The sequence below is a fragment of the Sus scrofa genome, chromosome 15 (assembly GCF_054392235.1).
Source record: "Sus scrofa isolate SSC_HxYL_T2T_F1_AM1 chromosome 15, Sscrofa_HxYL_maternal_Yorkshire_Landrace_v2.0, whole genome shotgun sequence".
NCBI lineage: Eukaryota > Metazoa > Chordata > Mammalia > Artiodactyla > Suidae > Sus > Sus scrofa.
This window is the reverse complement of record NC_139397.1, coordinates 30,632,270-30,653,573: the sequence shown is the minus strand read 5'-3', so window position 1 is coordinate 30,653,573 and position 21,304 is coordinate 30,632,270. Positions and strand designations below refer to the sequence as shown.

The 21,304-nt window shown below is 38.0% G+C and overlaps 1 protein-coding gene and 1 pseudogene across 6 annotated transcripts in view; both read right to left on the bottom strand.

Moving 5' to 3' along the window:
• Window positions 1-21,304, bottom strand: part of ZRANB3 (zinc finger RANBP2-type containing 3) — a 302,772-nt gene that overhangs the window by 144,977 nt on the left and 136,491 nt on the right. For all 5 annotated transcript variants that reach the window (XM_021075255.2, XM_021075253.2, XM_085001387.1 and 2 more), the window contains one exon: window positions 20,046-20,064. In XM_021075255.2, coding sequence (XP_020930914.1) covers window positions 20,046-20,064 — 19 coding nt within the window. The remainder of the gene's footprint in view (window positions 1-20,045; window positions 20,065-21,304) is intronic.
• On the bottom strand, window positions 3,984-4,705 carry LOC100525959 (cytochrome c oxidase subunit 7C, mitochondrial pseudogene; annotated as a pseudogene). Its single transcript, XR_014829450.1, has one exon. The product of XR_014829450.1 is annotated as a cytochrome c oxidase subunit 7C, mitochondrial pseudogene (transcript).

Genomic DNA, 21,304 nt, shown 5'->3' with positions numbered 1-21,304 from the left:
TCCTCATTTATTAAATATTATCCATGTCAAAATAAAAAATTGACCATGGTTTTGTGGAACCAGTGGACTAGAGAAAACATAACATACCTGAACTTCAGAAATTTTAATGGAATGGTTATCTAAGAAAATCTTCCTAAGAAACAAATTCCAATTGGGTTTAGAATAAAAAATCAAATGTTACTTGCAAAGTATTAACAACTGTAACAAAAATAATAAAATTTAAATTATATGGAAAAGATGCATATTTTAAGATCTAACCTGGGCTTGATTTTACTTTAATGAAATATTAATGACATCAGAAGTACAGAAAACAGTTCAATAACTTCATAGTATACACTGTGTCATAAACTAATAAGGTAAAGAAAACTAAGAATACTATGAAGATGTTGGAATAAAAAAGTAATAAATATCAGGAATTAATGGTGGAATTAGAAAAGTAAGATAACCAACTCGTGATAAATTGACATATTATGAAATAACCTAAAATACGGATTTTAAATATAAGTATACTGAAAAGTGACAGAATAACTGATGATATTCTTCATTTCTCTTTTCTAATGTTACTTATCATTAATAGCCTCAGTACCAATATTAATAAAAATACACAATCTTTCATTTTATGCATAAACTCACGTAGGACATGGAAGAAAAAGGCCTTGGCATACCAAAAATGAAGACTAAGAAGCAGACACATAATTTAAAAGTCTAAGAGATTTAAGTAAAGGACCTAACTTGTCTCAGTAGTTGATAACCTTGAGTAACTAAAAAGAGGTTAAATTATGCTTAGTGTACAACGTTTAAAGAGGCAGGAATATATAGAAAGCATTTGGAAACAAACAAACAAAAAAACAGCAGAGCCTCCTTGCCTGCCTGCTTGCATCTCTTACAAGCATCTTATCTTAATAAATCTATTTTTTACCTATCACTTTGTCTCTTGCTGAATTCCTTCTGCACGGAGGCATGAGGAGCCTGAACCTCAGTGAGTCCAGTCACTGAAGACCTGTGTGACCATTAAAGCACACTTTTTACTGCCCCAGCCCTTGTGGGTGCTGACGCTTTATTTCCAGCTTGCAGCCAGACCAATTCCCACCCATCATGGACACTGTTGGGGACACCTTCTGTTGGCAACTTCTCCAGCGCTAATACTTGGTTGGGAAACTACCTTGGAAGGGATAACATCTAAAATAGGATGTGGCCAAAAAGTCTGAATGCACCCAGAGAAATATGCAAAAGGCTCAAATGATTGCAGTGGCTTTGTGTGTTCAAAGACCACCAATGGGGGGAGGCTGGTTTTTCTGGGCCAATCTGGCCCTGGCGGATCACTAGGCCCACAGGAACCCAGACAGGACCAGTGTACCGTATGGACAAAAGGACACTTGAGAGAAGACTGCGATTGATGTGCCTTCCACAAGCAGCAAGGCCACTGGAAGAGGGAATGCCCCAGATGCCAGAGAGCAATAGGGGTCCCTTAGCCATTGATGATTTGAAAATCAGAAGATCCAGTGGGGCGGGGGCCAAAAGCAGCTCTGCCCAGAGATACCATCTACATAACAAATGCTGAGCCTTGAGTGGTCTTTGATGTGAAAGGTCACTTAATAGAACTTCTTACAGATACTGGTGCAACCCTCTTGTTCTTAACCCAAAGGACTGGAAAGCATAGCAATCATAAGGAGTACGTAATGGGGCTGTCAGGGAAGAGGCAAGGGCACATTTTCCTGGAGCCCCACTTGTGCAACATCAATGGCCAGCTGCTTTTACATTCCTTTCTGTTTGTGCCTAATTGTCCCATCCCTTTAATAGGAAGAGATTTATTAACTAAGTTAGGGGTTACTCTGTTTCTGGTGGAACAAGGGAACCGCCCTCATCACCAAATGGTTCTAACAGAAAACAGAAGGGAACCAATTGAATCTGAAGCTGAAGTAGAAGGCTTAGTGGACCCTCAAGTGTGGAATATTGAGGTTTCAGGCTTGGACAAAGATATACAGTTGAGATCTGGGCAGGAATATCCCTGCAAAAAGCAGTACCCCTTAAAATCAGAGGCAGAGGAGAATACTGTTAAGACCCTAAATCATGTATGAAGAAAGGGTTCCCCGAAGGTGAGGTGTCACCCATGGACCAGGAAACCTCAGGAGTCAAGGGACCCAAAGGAGACACTGGCGCACCTGGTCTGCAAGATTTCCAAGGGCCCCCGGTAAGTCTGGAGCCTCAGGTACCATGGGTCCCCGTGGTCCTCGTTTCCCTCTTGGCAAAAATGATAAAGTTGGAAATCTTGATAGCTCTGGTGAAAATGGAGCTCCAGGTCAGATGGGCCCCCATGGTAAGAGAGATGACACTGGACCTCTGGCCCTGCTGGTGCTTATGGAAATGATGATGCTACTAGTGCTACTAGACACCCTGGTCCCACTGGCCCTGAGGGTCCTCCTGGCTTCCCTAGTGCTGTTGGCATTAAGGGTGAAGCTGGTCCCCAAGAAGCCTGAGGAGCCCCTCTGGACCTCGGGCACCGGCAGCACCCCTGGTCCCAAGAGTAATAGTAGTAAACCTGGTGCTCCTGGCAGCACAGGAGACACTGGCACCAAGGGAGAGCCTGGCCCCACTGGTATTAAAGGCCCCTCTGGCCCTGCTGGAGAAAAAGGAAAGTGAGGAGCCCAAGGTGAACCCAGACCTGCTGGCCTGCCTGGACCCCCTGGCGAGCATCGTGGGCAAGGTACCACTGGAGAGCCTGGCAAAGTTGTAGAGTGAAATATTCCTGGACCCTCTAGTACTGTTGGTCCTGCTAGCAAATATGGAGAAGATGGAGCCTAGGGGTCCCCCAGATTTGCTAGCCCCACTGCAGGCAAACCCAGGTGTTCCTGGAGACCTTGGTGCTCCCGGCACCTCTGGAGCAAGAGGTGAGAGAGGTTTCCCCAGAGAACATGGTGAGCCTGATTCCTCCGGCCCTGCTGGCTTCACTGGCCCCCTGGTGCTAATGGCCAACCTGGTTTAAAAGGTGAACCTGGTGATGCTGGTGCTAAAGGCGATGCTGGTCCCCCGGCTCCATTTGCAACGTTGGTGCTCCTGGACCCAAAGGTGCTCATAGAAGTGCTGGTCCTCCTGGTGCTACTGGTTTCACCGTATGGTGTTTAATCTCTAGGGTAGCTGGGAAAATAATGTTAACCAGAGAGACAATGGCTTATGCCCCTCTCAGCAGAAAAGGGACAGTTAGCCATGTGTTTTACTCTTTTCCTAGGCAAGCCTTTGCCCTATCTCAGCAGGAAGTAGTTAATGTCTTCGCCCAATATCCCCTTTAAGCATAAAGGGGTAAAATACCTGGAGAGGGGAATGATAGAGATAGAGTAGGCACAGGTATCATGGACAGGGAAACTTAGGGGATGTTGGGAGATCTGTAAGTTAATAAACCGCTCAAAAAACCATTCGAACAAGGCAGGCTTGCTTGACTAGTGGAGGTGCAAGAATTGCCTCAGGTTGTTGGGTGGGGGATGGGATGAGGCCTGCCTTCAGATTCAGACCAAGAGCAGGAGTTTGAGGACTGCCCTTTTGCTGATTTGAATACACACCTTACCAGACACCAAGGAGGAGCTACCAAAAGGGGATCTTTTCCGAGCCCCACTCCCCTTGGATGATAAAACTATAGCCCACTGGATCCTCGGGGCAGAGCCTCCTTGCCTGCCCATTTGCATCTCTTATAAGCATCCTATCTTAATAAATCTATTTCTTGCCTAAAAAAAAGGAAAGAAAAAGGAAAAAACTTCCTTTCAAATGTTATGGTAAAACAATTGAATGCCTAGCTGCCTTAATAATTTTTACTCTCTGTAAACATCTCATTTACTATATTTCAAAACAGGAAATAGTATCACCATTTAAAAATACATCCTAGTTTAGATTTCTTTTTGTTATGCCTTAAGTTATTTACAAACATAATTCAAGAGTTTGATCCTTTTTTTCAAAGAGACTGCAAATGCCCCTCTTCATATCTGTTTCATGGATTATTTTTTTAGTAGCTAGTGTCTGAATGTAAAGAAAGGAATAGCAAATCCAGATTCAAAGTACAAAGTCATCCTAACTAGTAACCACCACTTGATTTCCACTGAAAATGGTAAATTCTTCCCTGGCCCCTTCTCACAGTGGCTCCTATAGACCACAGAGGTTGTGAACCTTGCAACCAACTGTCCCAACCCAGCACTGCTGGAAGCTCTGTGAAAGGCCATAGACTGAAGATAAAGAAATGGCCACAATGTGGAGTTCCCGTTGTGGCTCAGCAGAAATGAATCTGACTAGCATCCATGAAGATGCAGGTTCAGTTCCTGGCCTCACTCAATGGGATAAGGATCCAGCATTGCTGTGAGCTGTGGTGTAGGTCATAGACACGACTTGGATCTGATGTTGCTGTGGCTGTGGTATAGGCTGGTGGCTACAGCTCCGACTCGACCCTTAGCCTGGGAATCTCCATGTGCCACAGGTGCAGCCCTAAAAAGAAAAAAAAAGAAAAGAAAAGAAAGAAATGGCTACAATACACACCAAATCTTCTTTTCCTCATGACCTTGTTCCCCTGTGTCTAGTTTAACTCTTTGAATTAACTTCATAGCTTGAAAGAAGGAGAATGAAGTTAAAACTTGCAGAAAATGCCAAAGATTGAAAACTTTTGGATTACTTATGAGTAAAATTAGATAAAACTTAAGAAAGATACATACTTGACACCATTATAATATACAAAAAGACAGTAGGAAACTAGAAAAGCAGTTCTAAACTTTTATTTTAATTAATTTATTTATTTTTATCTTTTTTTTTTTCTTTTTTTTTTTTTTTTTGGTCATTTAAGGGCCGTACACATAGGGCATATGGAGGTTCCCAGGCTAAGGGTCCAATCGGAGCTGTAGCTGCTGGCCTACACCACAACCACAGCAATGCCAGATCCGAGCCACGTCTGCAACCTACACCACAGCTCACAGCAATGTCAGATCCTTAACCCACTGAGCAAGGCCAGGGATCAAACCCGAAACCTTATGGTTCCTAGTCGGATTCGTTTCCACTGCGCCACGACGGGAACTCCAGTTCTTAAACTTTTAAAAAGCAATGTAAGCCATTTTCAAATAAAATATTACATAGAAATTCAATATTTATAAAACAGAAAAAGTAAAGCGGCAGTGGCTGAAGTTAAGTAGAAATGTCATAGCCTCAAACCTTCAGGTTCAACCTCAGTTCTGTGAAATAACACCTCACAAAACTAGTCAATAAACTCTTCAATTTTCCTTTTTTTCAAGGCTGTCTTTCTATTTACCTCTTCTACAAGACCTACCTTAAATCTACCTCCTCTACAAAGACTTCTGACTTAATCAAGCTGGAATTAATGGTTCCTTCCACAAAAGTACCCTAGAAGTTATATTGTAAACTTGATTTCCAACATTTCCAGTATTCTACATTTTATATATAACACACAGAGACATACACTCCCCAACCCTTCATTTTCTGACTTAAATTTCAGATAGTAGGTGTGTTTCTTAATCTATACTTATAATAACTTGTCAAAGAGAAGACCCTCAGTAATATGTATTTATTGAACACAGGAGTAAAATGTACATTAATCAATGTCTAATGGAAAAAATGGCTTAAAATGTTCTAATGTAAAGAAATAAGACCTCAATTGACAACAACCCTCAGCTGCTATATATGAAAAGTCTGGAGCATTTAAGTATATTCATAATTGTTGTCGAATTCCCAATGCAAATGTGGATCCTTTGGACTCTTCGAGTTCTGTGGAAACTTAAGTCCATTACTTTAAAAAAAAAAAAAGAAGATTATGGGATAACATTTAATTTTAACCTCCTGTCCAGATTTTAAATAATTTCTATCCCATTAAGAATATTCTATTTAATAAAAACTAGTAAGGCAAGAACATTTGCAACATCCTTCTAAAAGTGTATTTGGAAGTATTAATGTATAATAAGAGTGCCTTACGATGAGATAATGGTGTATAGTGCTTTGTGCCTTTCAATGCTTCTGTGAATTATAAACATTATATTCCAGGAAGCTACTTTGTGTCTGACTCTATCTGGGTACGGTTTAACTCATCATTGTTGTCACCTCTGTGTTTTATTTTGAATCTTGTCCAAGACAGCTGTGCAAAACAGCAGGAGCCCTGAACAAAACTGCACCAACTTCCCAATAAATCAAGGTAAACTTCCTTAAAAATTGAAAAATGCATTTCTATGTTGCTAGTGTTCAAGATAAAAAATTTCAAACTAAAGGGTGACTTGAAGGAAAGCAAGAAGACCCTATGTTAGATATTTTATTTTATTTTATTTTATTTGTCTTTTTAGGGCTGCACCTGTGGCATATGGAGGTTCTCAGGCAAAGGGTTGAATTGGAGCTACAGCTGCCAGCCTACTCTACAGCCACAGCAACATGGGATCCAAGCTGCATTTGCAACCTACACCACAGCTCACAGCAACACCAGATCCTTATCCCTCCGAGTGAGGCTAGGGATGGAACCTGGGTCCTCATGGATGCTAGTCAGATTCATTTCTGCTGAGACACGACAGGAACTCCTACGTTAAACATTTTAATAAAGTTTTTTCAAAAAACCTCCAAGCCCCCCAAACCATTTAAAGGAATCTTTTCTTCATTACCTCCATGTCTATAATAACTGGAGGTAGGTGATAGCAGATTGTGGACCTGATTTAAAGTACTGGTAACCGTAGCCAAGATGTCCCTCTTGTTCAGATAAAGAGATCTTTATCTGAGATGAGCTCAAAAGATCAATAAGAACAACAACAATTAATGAGTCATAAAAATTACTCTTTCTTTTTCTCTCTTATTCAATCATTCACAAGGCATTAAATGGAAATCTACTATTCCCCAGAAACTGCTAGGTAGACTGGGCATGAGTCCTAAGAGTTCCAGTTTATGGGAAAGAACCATATAAATACAGTGGAACATAATTCAAACTCAAGTAGAAGTGAGAACACAGGGAAACCAAGAGGCACAAAGGATGGTGATACAGAGGTGATACAATTGGAAGAGGTATTTGAAGAGGGTTTTGAATGATGCTTTTGTTAGATAAACTTGGGGAAAGATGGGACATAGAAGGAAGGGGATTAATCAGAAAAAGAGTAGCATATATACAGAGAGTAAAGTTTTAAAAGTCATGGTGTTTGGGAGTAGAAGAATCAGGGAATGAAGTACCTGAGATATATTCCTCTTGTTCTTTCCTAAGTAATCTCATGAGAAAAGTATTATTATTCCCTACTTTACACAAAGAAATTAAGGCTCAGAGAAATTAAATTAACCTGTCTAATACGACACTGATAATACTTGGTAGATATTATAATAAGTAGAGAAATGGAAGTGTCACTAGAATTTATGCCAGAAAAGGGCAGAAGAGAATGGAAAACACAGGTAGTGGCTACCTTGTGAAGTACTTTACCCTAGGCAACAGGGAAAAATGGAGAATTTGAGGAAAATAATTCTAGCAGCAGTAAAGAATAGCTGTTTTCACTTGATTTGGCCTTTGACAAACAAAGGGAACACTTCCTAACTCATTCTCCAAGGCAACCTTTACACTAACAACAAAAACAAGGATGTTATGAGAAAGGAAAACTACAGATCAATACCTCTCAGGGATATAGATGCAAAAATCCTCAATAAAATGTTAGCAAATCAAAGTCAAGAGTGTATGAGAAGAATTGTACATGATGATCAAGTAGAATTGATCCTAGGTGTATGCAAGACTGGCTCAACATTTGAATATAAATAAATGTGATTCACTACCAATAAACCAAAGAAGAAGAAAAAAATCATTGGTGCAGAAAAAACAGTTGATAAAACCCAACAATCATGACAAAAGCTCTTAGAAAACCAAGAACACAAGGGAATTTGCTCAATTTGATAAGGAATTATCTACAATATAGATATAGCTAACATCACACTTAATGGTGAAAAACTGAACACTTTTCCCCCAAGACTGGGAACAAGAAAAGGATATCTTATCCTGTCATTCTTATTCAACACTAGACCAGAAAACCTAGCTAGTACAAAGACAAGAAAAGGATATAAAAGGTATAAAGATTATAGATATATTCTATATAGAAAAACCAAAAGACTCCACCAAAAACTGTTAGAGCTAATAAACACAGTAAAGTTGCAGAATATAAAATCAATATACAAAAATCTGTTGCATTTCTACTACACTAATAACAAGCTATCAGAAAAAGAAATAAAGAAAAAAGAAACCTATAGTTGCATCAAAAAGAATAAAATACCCTGGAATAAATTTAAGTAAGTAGGTGAAAGACCATACACTGAAAATTATAAGACACTGATGAAAAAAACTGAAGATACCAAAAAAAGGAAAGATACTACATGTTCATAGAGTGGAAGAATTAATATTGTTAAAATGTCCATAATACCCAATCTAAGGTTCAATGCAATTCCTGGCAAAATTCCAATGGTATTTTTCTCAAAAACAGAACAATTTTAAGTTTGTATGAAACCACAAAAAACCACAATAACCAAAGCAATCCTGAGAAAGATGAACAAAACTGTGGCATCACACTCCCTGAATTTATTTTATTTTATTTTATTTTTGCCATACCCACAGCATATGGAAGTTCCTGGGCTAGACTTAGCCACAGCTGCAACCTACAGCACAGCTGTGGCAACACCAGATCCCTAACCCACTGTGCTGGGACAGGGATCAAACCAGAGACAATGTCAAGTATTTAGCCAACTACACCACAGTGGGAACTCCACATTCCCTGATTTTGAACTATATTACAAAGTGATAGTAACCTAAACAGTACAGCATTAACATAAAAACAGACATATTGATCAATGCAACAGAACTACAGAGCCTCCAAATAAACTCATGCATATGTGGCAAATTAATTTATGATAAAGGAGCCAAGAATACACAGAGGAAAAAGGACAGTCTCTTCAATAAATAGTGTTGAGAAAACGGAATAGTCACATGCAAAAGAAAGAATGACTTTTTTTTTGTCTTGTCTTTTTTAGGGCCACACCCATGGCATATGGAGGTTCCCAGGCTAGGGGTCAAATTGGATCTGTAGTCAATGGCTTATACCACAGCCACTGCAATGTGGGATCAGAGCTACATCTGTGACCTACACCATAGCTCACGGCAATGCCAGATCCTTAACCTACCCACTGACAGGCGCCAGGGATTGAAGCTACAAATCTGATGCTAGTCAGATTCGTTTCTGCTGAGCCATCATGGGAACTCTGAAAGAATGAATCTTGACCACTATCTCACACTATACACAAAAATTAACTTAGAATGGATTTACTTAAATGTAAGACCTGAAACCATAAAACTCCTAGAGAAAATGTAGGGAGTAAACTCCTTGATATCAGTCTTGGTGATGACTTTTTTTTTCAATTTGATACCAAAAACAAAAGCAAAAATAAACAAATAGGATTACCTCAAACTAAAAATCTTCTGCCCAACAAAAGAAACAATCCACCAAAACAAAAAGACAAACTACAGAATGGAAGAAAATATTTTCAAATCACATATCTAATAAGAGGTTAATATCTAAAATATGTAAGGAACTCCTATAACAGTAAAATAAAAAACAAACAAAAACCCAATTTAAAAATGAGCAAAAGATCAAACAGACATTTTTCCAAAGAAGACATACAGATGATCAACAGGTACATGAAAAGATGCTCAATATCAGTAATCATCGAAGAAATGCAAATCAAAACCACAGTGAGGAGTCTCCATTGTGGTTTAGCAATAACAAATACAACTAGTATCCATGAGGATGTGAGTTTGATCCCTAGGGTTAAGGATTTGACTGACGTTGCTGTGGCTGTGGCCCTAAAAAAACAAACAAAAACAAAAACATAATACCACAGTGAGATACCACCTCATACCTATTAGAATAGCTACTATCAAAATGATAAGAATAACAAGCATTGGTAAGGATGTAGAGAAAAGGAAACCCTCCTGCATTGCTGGTGGGAACAAAAATTGGTACAGCCACTGTGGAAAGTCATATAGAATTTTCTCAAAAAATTAGAGCTAGAACTACCACATGATCCCGTAATTCCATTTGTGGGTATTTATCCACAGAAAATGAAAAGGTATATGCACCCCCAAGTTCACTGCAGCATTAATTTACATCCATTATGGACTGAACTGCGTCTTCCTCCCACCACCAGATATACTGAAATCCTACCCCATCAGCATTATAGGATGTGACCTTATTTGTTGCAGATGTAATTAGTTAAGATGATACTATACAAGGGAGTTCCTATTGTGGCTTAGCAGAAATGAATCTGACTAGGAACCATAAGGTTGCGGGTTGGATCCCTGGCCTCGCTCAGTGGATTAAGGATCCGGCGTTGCTGTGAGCTGTGGTATAGGTCACAGATGGGCTCAGATCTGGCATTGCTGTGGCTGTGGTGTAGGCCTGCAGCTGTAGCTCTGATGAGACCCCTAGCCTGGGAACCTCCATATGCCGCAGATGCTGCCCTAAAAAGCAAAAACAAACAAACAAAAAAGATACTATACTAGAATTGGTTAGGCCCTTAATCCAATCTGACTGATGTCCTTATAAGAAGAGAGGACATATAGACACACAGGGAGAATACCCCATGAAGATGGAGGCAGGGATTGAAATGATGCATCTACAAGCCCAGGAATGCCAAAGAATGCCGGCAATCATCTGAAGCTAGGAGAAAAGTATCCAATAGGTTCTTCCTCACAGTCCTCAGAAGGAACCAAACCTCACGCCTTGATGTGATACTTCCATCCTGTAGAACCAAGAGAGGATAAATTTCTGTTGTTTTAGTCCATCTAGTTTGTTGTATTTTCTTATGGCAGCCCTAGGAAACCAACATACCATACATTGAAGCAGTTGCGCTCCTACATAACTACTCAACTGATGACATCCACAGAAAAACCAACATAAGAATGTTAGCTTTATAACTGTCAACACTAGAAGCAATTAATATGCCCCTTCATCTTGGTAAATGGAAAAACAAACTATGGGACATCCATATAATGGAATATTATTCAGTGATAAAAAGAAGAGCAATCAAGCCACAAAAAGACATGGCTAAATCTTAAATGAATATGACTAAGTGAAGAAAATCTGAAAAAGCTACAAACTGTATGCTTCCTATCACATAAAATTCTGGAAAAAGCAAAAACAATAGTCATTAAATGTATCTTTGAGTGCTAGAGTTTGGGGGCTGAAGGGAATTAAGTAAGTGAACCATGAGGGATTATTTAGGGCAATAAAACTATTCTATATCACTGTAATGGTGATTATAAGACAGTAACATTTACAAAAATCCACAGAACTTTATAAAAAGGAAACATTGATATATATTAATAATTTAAAATAATGTAGGAGGTCAGGAGATCCCATGATGGAAGCTAAAGTGTGATAAAATAATTTAAATGGGAGTTCCCCTCGTAGAGCAGCAGAAACGAATCCGACTAGGAACCATGAGGTTGCGGGTTGGATCCATGGCCTCTCTCAGTGGGTTAAGGATCTGACATTGCTGTGAGCTGTGGTGTAGGTCGAAGACATGGCTCAGATCTGATGTTGCTGTGGTTGTGGCATAAGTTGGCAGCTATAGCTCCAATTGGACCCCTAGCCTGGGAACCTCTCTATGCTGTGGTTTCAGCCTTAAAAAGCATAATAATAATAATAATAACAATAATAATAATAATTTAAATGTATTATAAATGTATGAGCCACCTCACTGAATATAGTAGAGGAATAAGGTGTGACCTAAGTAATACTGAAAATGAGTAGAATCTGTTAAAGGAACTGTACATAAACATTGTACTCTAGTTCATAATTTTCCTTCCTGGAGAGGGGCTACGGGTTAACGATAGTGAAACCATCACACATGCATACTGGAATTGCATACAGAGGGAGTGGGAGGAACAAGACGTGGAGATGGAATGATCCATGTGATAATGGATTAGAACTGGAGATATCAATAGAACTCATGTCTAGCTTAATTACAGATACAGATGCTTACATAGGTAAATATTTGTAAAGATTCACATACATACATATGTAAGTATATATGCATTTATCTCCTTCCTCTGACAGCTGAAAAGTTCTAGAAGAAATGACACCCTCATAAAAATGAGTATACTGGTTCCAATATCTTTTATCAATAAAAAGAAGCAGGGTTTCTTAGAGAAATGGCTGATTCAAGGAGTGGAGTAGGAAATATACTCGGTGAGCCTGGAGTATTGTGTAGTGCCAGAAAATAAGAAAATGCTGAAAAACAAAAGAAAACAAAACATAAAACTCTAAATAAAATAGCCCATAATGAAGGAGGTATGTCCAAGGGTCATAGGAGTGAATTGACAGAGCTTCCAAAGGCCATAGCTGGAATAATCTGACCAAGAAAATAAAGAAGTACTAGATAATAATCTCAAATATAAAATGCATATCCATGAGTCTTACTGAAACACAAATGATAAAGTGAATGAATGAACTTCAAATAATTTATGTATTTACTCTGCCTTTAAGGAAATAGAGCATACATTCCCATTCCTTAAGTATGGGCTGCATAGAGTTACTTTCTTTCAAAAAAATACAATATGGAAGGGGAGAAAAAAAATTATAACTTTATACTGGAAAAAACTGACAAACACTGCATCAAGGCAGATGATCAAAGTTAACATCAACAGTGATAAGTCACATTGATATTATGTACACTTGATATGACATGATGACAACAGCACTTTCCCTCTGTGGTTCCCCCACTCATAACACAGTACCCAAGTCTGATCATGAGGAAAAATATCAAACAACATGTCCCAATTAAGGGATATTTTATAAAATAATGAATCACTGATTCTCAAAACTGTAAAGGTCTTCATTTCTCTAAAGAAGATAAACAGATGGCCAATAGGCCCATGAAAAGATGCTCATCATCATTAATTACTAGAGAAATGCAAATCAAAACTACAAAGAGGTAACCCTCACATGGGTGAGATGGCCATCCTTAAAAAAATCTATGAATAACAAATGCTAGGGAGGCTACAGAGAAAAGGGAACCCTCCTACACTGTTGGTAGGAATATAAATTGGTGTAACCACTATGGAAGACAGTGAGAGGATCCTCAAAAAACTAAAAATAGAATTGCTATATGATCCAGCAATCCCACTTCTGAGCATATAGCCAGAAAAAAAAACCTTCTAATTTGAAAAGGTACATCACCTCTATATTCACTGCAGTACTATTTACAACAGCCAAGATGTGGAAATAAGCTAAGTGTCTATCAACAGATGAATGGATAATAAGATGTGTAAATGGAATACTACTCGGCCATAAAAAAGAAATAATATCATTTGCAGCAATATGGATGGAACTAGAAATAATATCATTTGCAGCAATATGAAGTGAAATAAGTCAGAGAAAGACAAATATACGATATCACTTATATGCAGAATCTAAGATACGACACAAATCAACTAATCTATGAAAGAGAAATCAACTTACAGATATAGAGAATAGACTTATGGTTGCCCTGGGGTGGAGGTAAGTGATGGATTGGGAGTTTGGGATTAACAGATGCAAACTATTATCTATAGAATGGATAAACAACAAGTTCAGGGAACTATGTTCAATATGCTGTTATAAACCATAATGGAAAAGAATATGAAAAAAAGAACATATATGCATAACTGAGTCATTTTGCCGTACGGTAGAATTTAACACAACATTGTAAATCAACTCTACTTTAATCATTTTTTTAAACTGTAAAGGTCTTTAAAACCAAAAAAGTCTGAGAAACTGTCACAGAAGCTATTGACTACATGTCATGTCAATTTAAATTCTTTTTTTTTTTTGTCTTTTTTCCATTTCTTGGGCCGCTCCCGCGGCATATGGAGGTTCCCCGGCTAGGGGTCCAATCAGAGCTGTAGCTGCTGGCCTATGCCAGAGACACAGCAACGTGGGATCCGAGCCGTGTCTGCAACCTACACCACAGCTCACAGCAACGCCGGATCGTTAACCCACTGAGCAAGGGCAGGGATCGAACCTGCAACCTCATGGTTCTTAGTCAGATTCGTTAACCACTGCGCCACGACGGGAACTCCTGTCATGTCAATTTAAGACATGATTACTAAATGTAATGTGCTACTGGATGGAATTCTGGAAAAGAAAAAGGAATTAGGGGAAAACTGAGGAAATCTAAAGGAAGTACAGTTTTTAGTTAACGATAATAATGTATGAATAATGGTTTGTTATTTGAGACCTAGTATATAATAATCTAAGTAATGATGGAAGACTGAGTTTGGGGCATATGAGAACCTCTGTACTATATTCACAATAATTCAATAAACCTAAAACTGTTCTAAAATTTAACATTTATTTATATTTTAAGTTTTATTGAATTATAGTTGGTTTAAGAACATTCAAAAAATAATAAATGAGGAAAGGAAGAAAGCAGGCAAATGATATTGAGAATCTCAACAGCACAAAATTTAAGGCCATCACCTTTATTCTATCACTCAGCTTCATTCATTTGAGCACTGAGTCTTGCAGATTCTTCTGTACTTAAGAATCCAGTTTCAAAACACAGAAAGTCGGACTTCCCGTTGTGGCTCAGTGGGAACAAATCTGACTAGGATCCATAAGGACACAGGTTCAATCCCTGGCCTTGCTCAGTGGGCTAAGGATCCAGCATTGCCATGAACTGTGATGTAGGTCGCAGAAGCGGCTCAGTCCTGAGTTGCTATGGTTGTGATGTAGGCCCGCAGCTGTAGCTCCAATTCGACCCCTAGCCTGGGAACCTCCATATGCGGCAGGTATGGCCCTAAAAAGACAAAAGACAAAAAACAAACAAACAAACAAAAAAAACCCACAGGAAGTCTGGTACTTCGAGGCTCTGTATAGAATAGCAATAATGGACTTGAGAGATGGATTATTTCAGGTTAGTTATCAGCTCCTAGTATGTTCTAGTTGCATTTACTTAACATATCTGTACCTCAGCTTTCTCATCTGGAAAATGGGGGTGGTAATAATAATTTTTTTTGCCATTTCTTGGGCCGCTCCTGCGGCATATGGAGGTTCCCAAGCTAGGGGTCTAATTGGAGGTGTAGCCGCCAGCTTACGTCAGAGCCACAGCAACTCGGGATCCGAGCCGCGTCTGCTTCCTACACCACAGCTCACGGCAATGCCGGATCCTTAACTCACTGAGCAGGGCCAGGGATCGAACCCGCAACCTCATGGTTCCTAGTTGGATTTGTTAACCACTGATCCATGATGGGAACTCCGGGGGTGGTAATAATAATCATAATACTCCATTGGGTTGTGTCCTGAAGATGAAATAAATTAATACGTGTAAATCACGATCTGGCACATATGTGTTAAGTATTAACTTTTTTTTTTTTTTTTTTTTTTTTTTTTGGCCACACTGATGGCATGTGGAAGTTCTTGGGCCAGGGATTGAATCTGTGCCACAGCAGCAACCCAAGTTGCTGCAGTGACAATGCCAGGTTCTTAACCCACTGCACCACAAGGTAACTCCCAAGTATTAACTCTTTCATCAGTCCATTCATCCAATAAAAATGGACCATCAACAAAGGGTTATGAATCAGAAACAGTAAGAGCTCAGAGGGACATGTGTCCAATTCAACTTGGGTCTGGTAAAGGGAAACTAGGATTTGTAGAAGCAAATGGAATAAAAATTGTCACCTCAGCTCAATTTGTCAAACCAGGGTAGTTTTATATAGGAGGAAAACTAAAATCCTTCATGTCTAACTTAATTTCTTAGTCCTCAAACCTATGAAGTTAATATGAGTAGAGTCTATTTCACAATATCAGTTTTAAGGTCTCTGATCAGAACAAATCTTCCAAAGGGTGTTCTTCAGTATTTTTTAGACACCTACAGATTTCTCCCTGCAGAGAAAATGACAAGGCTCTTCAAACTGCAGCATACACTAAACTTCTGTGAGCACTGAACAGGTTCCACAGCCACTCCCCTCAAACTTTTCTTCCAAAGAAACACATTGACCAAAAGAAAAGCATTCATAATGATAACTCCATGATCTCTATTCCAAATATTTAATATGTCCTGAAATAGCCACAAAGTAAGCCAAGCCAAGTAGCTTAGTTTGACAAATGGTTTCCTTTTCTTCTGAAAAAGGAAGGAAAGGAATACTTTACCTGGTATACCATCCCCCAATTCCAAATGTTTTTCTCAAGTAACAGGAAGGAAACATAGGGAAAACTGTGTGTGTTTGGTGTGTGTGTGTGTGTGTGTGTGTAGGGGATGAGGGAGGGGACTAAAGTAGAGTACTGACAAAAAATGTTACATAAGAGGAAAGCAGGAATTTTCTGACTTTGATAATAGATACAATGGACAAGAAAAGACAGAATTCATGTACGGACAACATTTCACCCATAGTGACATATTAGGCTATTCATGTAAATCCATGATATTAATCCCATCTTCTTAGGAAGAAATGGACATTACAAACAGTTTCTAAATACTACGTTTCTACAAAGAATACTATCCTTTAAATACCTGACAAATAAAGTAGAAGTGTGTTGTTTTATTATTTTCCCCCACGTACATCGAATTAAACTACCTGGTTTGTGTTAATGTGAAATTCTTTTTCACATTTAAAAAATTCTATGAATAAAAATTTTTAATAATTTTCAACTGAATAACAAAAACAAAAACACAGTGGCTCAAAAGATTAATAAAGCTATTAAGATAACAGCGCAACAGCCTGACTACAGACTGCAGCCTGAATTCCATTATGAAAGGAATCCAAATTCACAAAATTTTCTGTATATTTACCACACAGTTCTTGAAACAGCATTTGATTATATCAAACCAAGAAGGAGAAAAAGGAATTAAAACAGTAGAAGCTAGGTTACAAAGTTAGTTTTATTAATAGTTGCAGCTGTGTTGCTTATCTGAAGCATAATTGAAATACTCAATGAGCACACAATAAGACAATTAAACAGAACTTAAATCATTATTCCAATTTTAAGTTAGTGACTATCTTTTATACAATAGATAGATTATATAGTTCTTCAGAGACTGAATATATTAGAAAAAGATAATAGTGGAAAAATACTGGGGGGGGGTAGTTTATACCAGGGAAGGAAGACATTTGCTTCTAACGCTAGAGAATAAAGATCACAGCAGACAGCTAAATTACACAATGCTCCAAGTGGGTATTCAAGCATCTAAAAAAAGTAGGTTCAATAACAGAGATGTAAAATTGCTCTCCTAAAGCTTTTAGCTATTTGATGAGTCAAATATTCACCATATCAAAATATATTTTAATTTAAAAATGGAACGTGGTTGACCTCCAAGTTAAGAACTTCATTTCCTTCTCTGACATCACTACCATTATGTGATAAGAGCAAGTGAAGGAGAACTGTATGGGGAATTAGAATGAAGGTCAAACCAGAGTTCACATAATTTACATATATACAAGTTCTTTCTACTTTAAGATTTTTAATTTACTAAACTTCATTCACACTAGCTCAGTAAGATTCCACAGATACATCACTTCAACCCTACCACTAACAGAGGATAGTCAAGGTTCTGAGCTGTGATCTTGGAAATGTACCTCATGATGTTTATGTCTATAGCCCGTTCCTGGTACGTACATGTAAAACTGAGGATTTTTCCTTAATTAACCTTACTGACAGGACTCAATAAAACTTTAAAGTCAAATAGTTGTAAAAGAGAGCCTTTAAAATGCTGGTGAATCACAACATTATTAATCAACTATACGTCAATAAAACTTGAAAAAATAAAAAAAGTGCTTGTGAAAAAAGAGAAGATATGAGGGATAGAAAAGTAGAATTTTCTCTTAGGTACTGAAGAAATATTAAATTGTTCATTTAAATTCACTGAATTAAAAATAGGAATAGTTTTGAAAGGTCACAAATCACTCAACATGTGACAAGTGTAATCATAAATAATATGAGATGAAAAGTGATTGGTATAACAAAAAACTCTTGCCGGCTAAGGGTACATCATGAACTCTGCATAATCCTTAGTCTCATGTTAACTGAAGAGAAGACAGGAGTTTGTCAGAGAATAAAAGTTAAGAAGAGCTAAAGTGCTGATTAAGTGTTTATTTCAATCCATGAATGACTCTGTACATTTAAGGCCTGTTCAAATCTCTATGACATCAAATTGAGGAACAAGGTAGCAATGATATTACTAAGACCTTCCCCATGAATTGCTTGGGGAGATTATCAAGAAAATGTTATCTTTTTAAATATAGTTTCTGTGGACAAAAAACACTGGTCTGTTAGGAGTTCCTGTTGTGGCTCAGCAGTAACGAACCCGAATAGGATCCATGAGGACCCAGGTTCGAACCCTGGCCTCACTCAGTGGGTTAAGGATCCAGTGTTGCCATGAGTTGTGGTGTAGATCACAGACACAGCTCAAATCCTTTGGCTTAGGCTGGGAGCTGTAATTTCGATTTGACCCCTAGCCTGGGAACTTCCATATGCTGAAAGTGGGGCCCTAAAAAAAAAAAAAAAAAAACTGGTCTGTTAAAAAAATATATTGATACACACACACACATATCACATATATTTTACATATATTATATAAAATGGTTATGCCTTATTTTGAGCGGATATTTTGGCAATGATCATAGCCAAAGTTGTGGAAGTTCCTGGTCCAGAGATCAAACTTGCGCGACAGCAGCAAACTGAGTGACAATGCCAGATCCTTAACCTACTGCACCACAAGGGAATTCCTAGTTTTGAGGTTTTAAAGGATGAATTTATATTCCTATTTGATGAAACATTTTCAGAGACTAAAAACAAGTCTTTCAGTCACTGTGGACTTTCAAGTTTATTAATTAATGAAAATACTTTTGGAATTCATCCTGTTCTAATAGAAAATATAAATTTCTATTGTTTCCCAAATGTCTATGTCCTTGTCCTATCTCTTTAATTACATTGTTGAAGTTCATCACAGACAATGACTATGTTTCTGATTATTATAACAATTAGTCTAAACAATGCCTTATAAAATGAAGAGTTGAGGAGTTCCTGCTATGGTGCAGGGGTTAAGGACCCAGTGTTGCTACAACTGTGGTGTAGGATGAAGCTATGGCTTGGATTTGATCCCTGGCCCAGGAACTTGCATATGCTGTGGATGAAGCAAAAAAAAAAAAAAAAAGAATAAGTGTTTTAAACTAAAAACTTCAATAATTATAAATCAGCATGAACCAAGAAACCCTATGCCAACCTCTGCACGGAATTCAGGAACAGATTTTGTTCCTGAGGAAGAGATTATGAAGAAAAGCCACTGGTGAGTCTACATGTAACTTAAACTAAAAGGCAGTTAATCAGGAGAACCTTTTATGGTTTTACTTATCTTTTTAACAAATTCAGTATCCATCTTCTTCATTTCTAATACATTTCTAAATGTATAGATTTTGCTGTTATCCTTAAAGTCATTATGAAAACAACAAAACATTTTTCAAAATAATTTAAAAATTAGAACTTTCTGGTTTACATTACTCTGAGAATGTATGTAAAGCACACTGTAGTTTATATAACAAGAACTTCCATTTAAGTGAAAAAACGTGAATATGAATATATACTAGTACTTGCCACTTAAAGACATCAAATTGTTTAGTGATAGTAAAATGCCATTTTAACATTTTGCTTCACACTCGTACAAAACAATTAACAATAACTTTTAGAGTAAAATCTTAGGTTCAACTTCTAAGCAAGTATGACAAGTAGAAAAAGAGTCCAGTTTCATCTGGGGAGGCATTCATGTTTCTGAGGTTAACAATATAGAATTTAAGATCACTAATGTTAACACTCGCATTATCCAAATGCACACCCTGCACACACACACACATGCACACTCTCATTCTTATTCTCTTTGCCTCCTCCTGCACACCTCCCCTCACCTCCCCCTTTCTCTCTCCCCCTCTCCTCTCCATATACAGATGTACAGAAATATGAAAGAGAGTACGTGGTATATAACAGACAATAAAAGCTGGGCAATTTTATAAAAGGCATAAAAATCATGAAAACACTTACCTCATCAGCCACCATACACCTGGAAAAAATAAAAATAAAACCAAATTAATGTCTTAAGTACCAAAGTCAACCATTGAAAAACTTCCAAAAAATAGTTTACAAATGTTAAAGTAGTAAGCCAGAGAGAGGTGTTTATGAGAACTTGGGCCATATAAGACTCTTCAGCTGCCATGGGCATATGTCTATGTGGGAGGGTTAGGGTTTCAGATGTGCTATTTCCCATTGCCCACCCATGGCAATAGTTACACTGAACCTTTGAAAATGTACCAATGACTTCATTCCTTACCAATAAACTTTAAAATTGGTCTTCCCTAGAGATTAGAAGTATGCTGTAATAAAGGGGATTAGCATCTTATATGTACAATTATATATGCTATATTATAAACACTAAGCCAATTTTTTTGGGCCATGCCTGTGGCATGCAGAAGTTCCTAGGCCAGGGATTGAATTTATGCCACAGCAGTGACCTGAGCAGCTGCAGCAACAAATTCATATCGTTAACCCATTGAGCCACAAGAGGACTCCAGAGTCTATTTTTAAGATGAATTTTGGGGGAGTTCCCATGCCCTGCTCAGTGGAAACAAATCTGACTAGTATCCATGAGGATTTAGGTTGGATCCTCGGCCTCGCTCAGTATATTAAGGATCTGGCACTGCCATGAGCTATGGTGTAAGTCACAGATGCAGCTCCGATCCCACATTTCTGTGGCTGTGGCATAGGCAGGCAGCTAAGGCTCTGATTCAACCCCTGGCCTAGGAACTTCCATATGCTTCAGGTGCGGCCCTGAAAAGCACACACACACACACACAAAAAAGATGAATTTTGGTTTCTACTTTTATTTTATTAAATTTTCTTTTCTCTATCCTTTCTTATTAACCTATAAAAGTCAATTACATCCACTGAAAACTGAGAATAGGGGATAAACTAAAGTCCTAAGTAGAAGAAAAAGGCAAAAAGAAAAAAGAAAAAATAGCACATGTGGTTAAGGTCACAAGGGTCTCTTAGGGACAATGATTACATCATAAGGAGAAAAACCAATCTTTTAACTGAGGGAATTTCTAGGCAACTTAAAAAAAAATACTGGAATATTATAAAAATCAGAAAGGAATAAAATCCCTATTTGTATTTTTTCCATCCTTTATTCCCAATGACTTGACATTGTAAAATATTATATGGTTTCTTTCAACATAAAACACAAATTAAGAATTTAGTAATAGTGCGTTCCCTTTGTGGCTCAGAAGAAATGAATCCAACTAGTA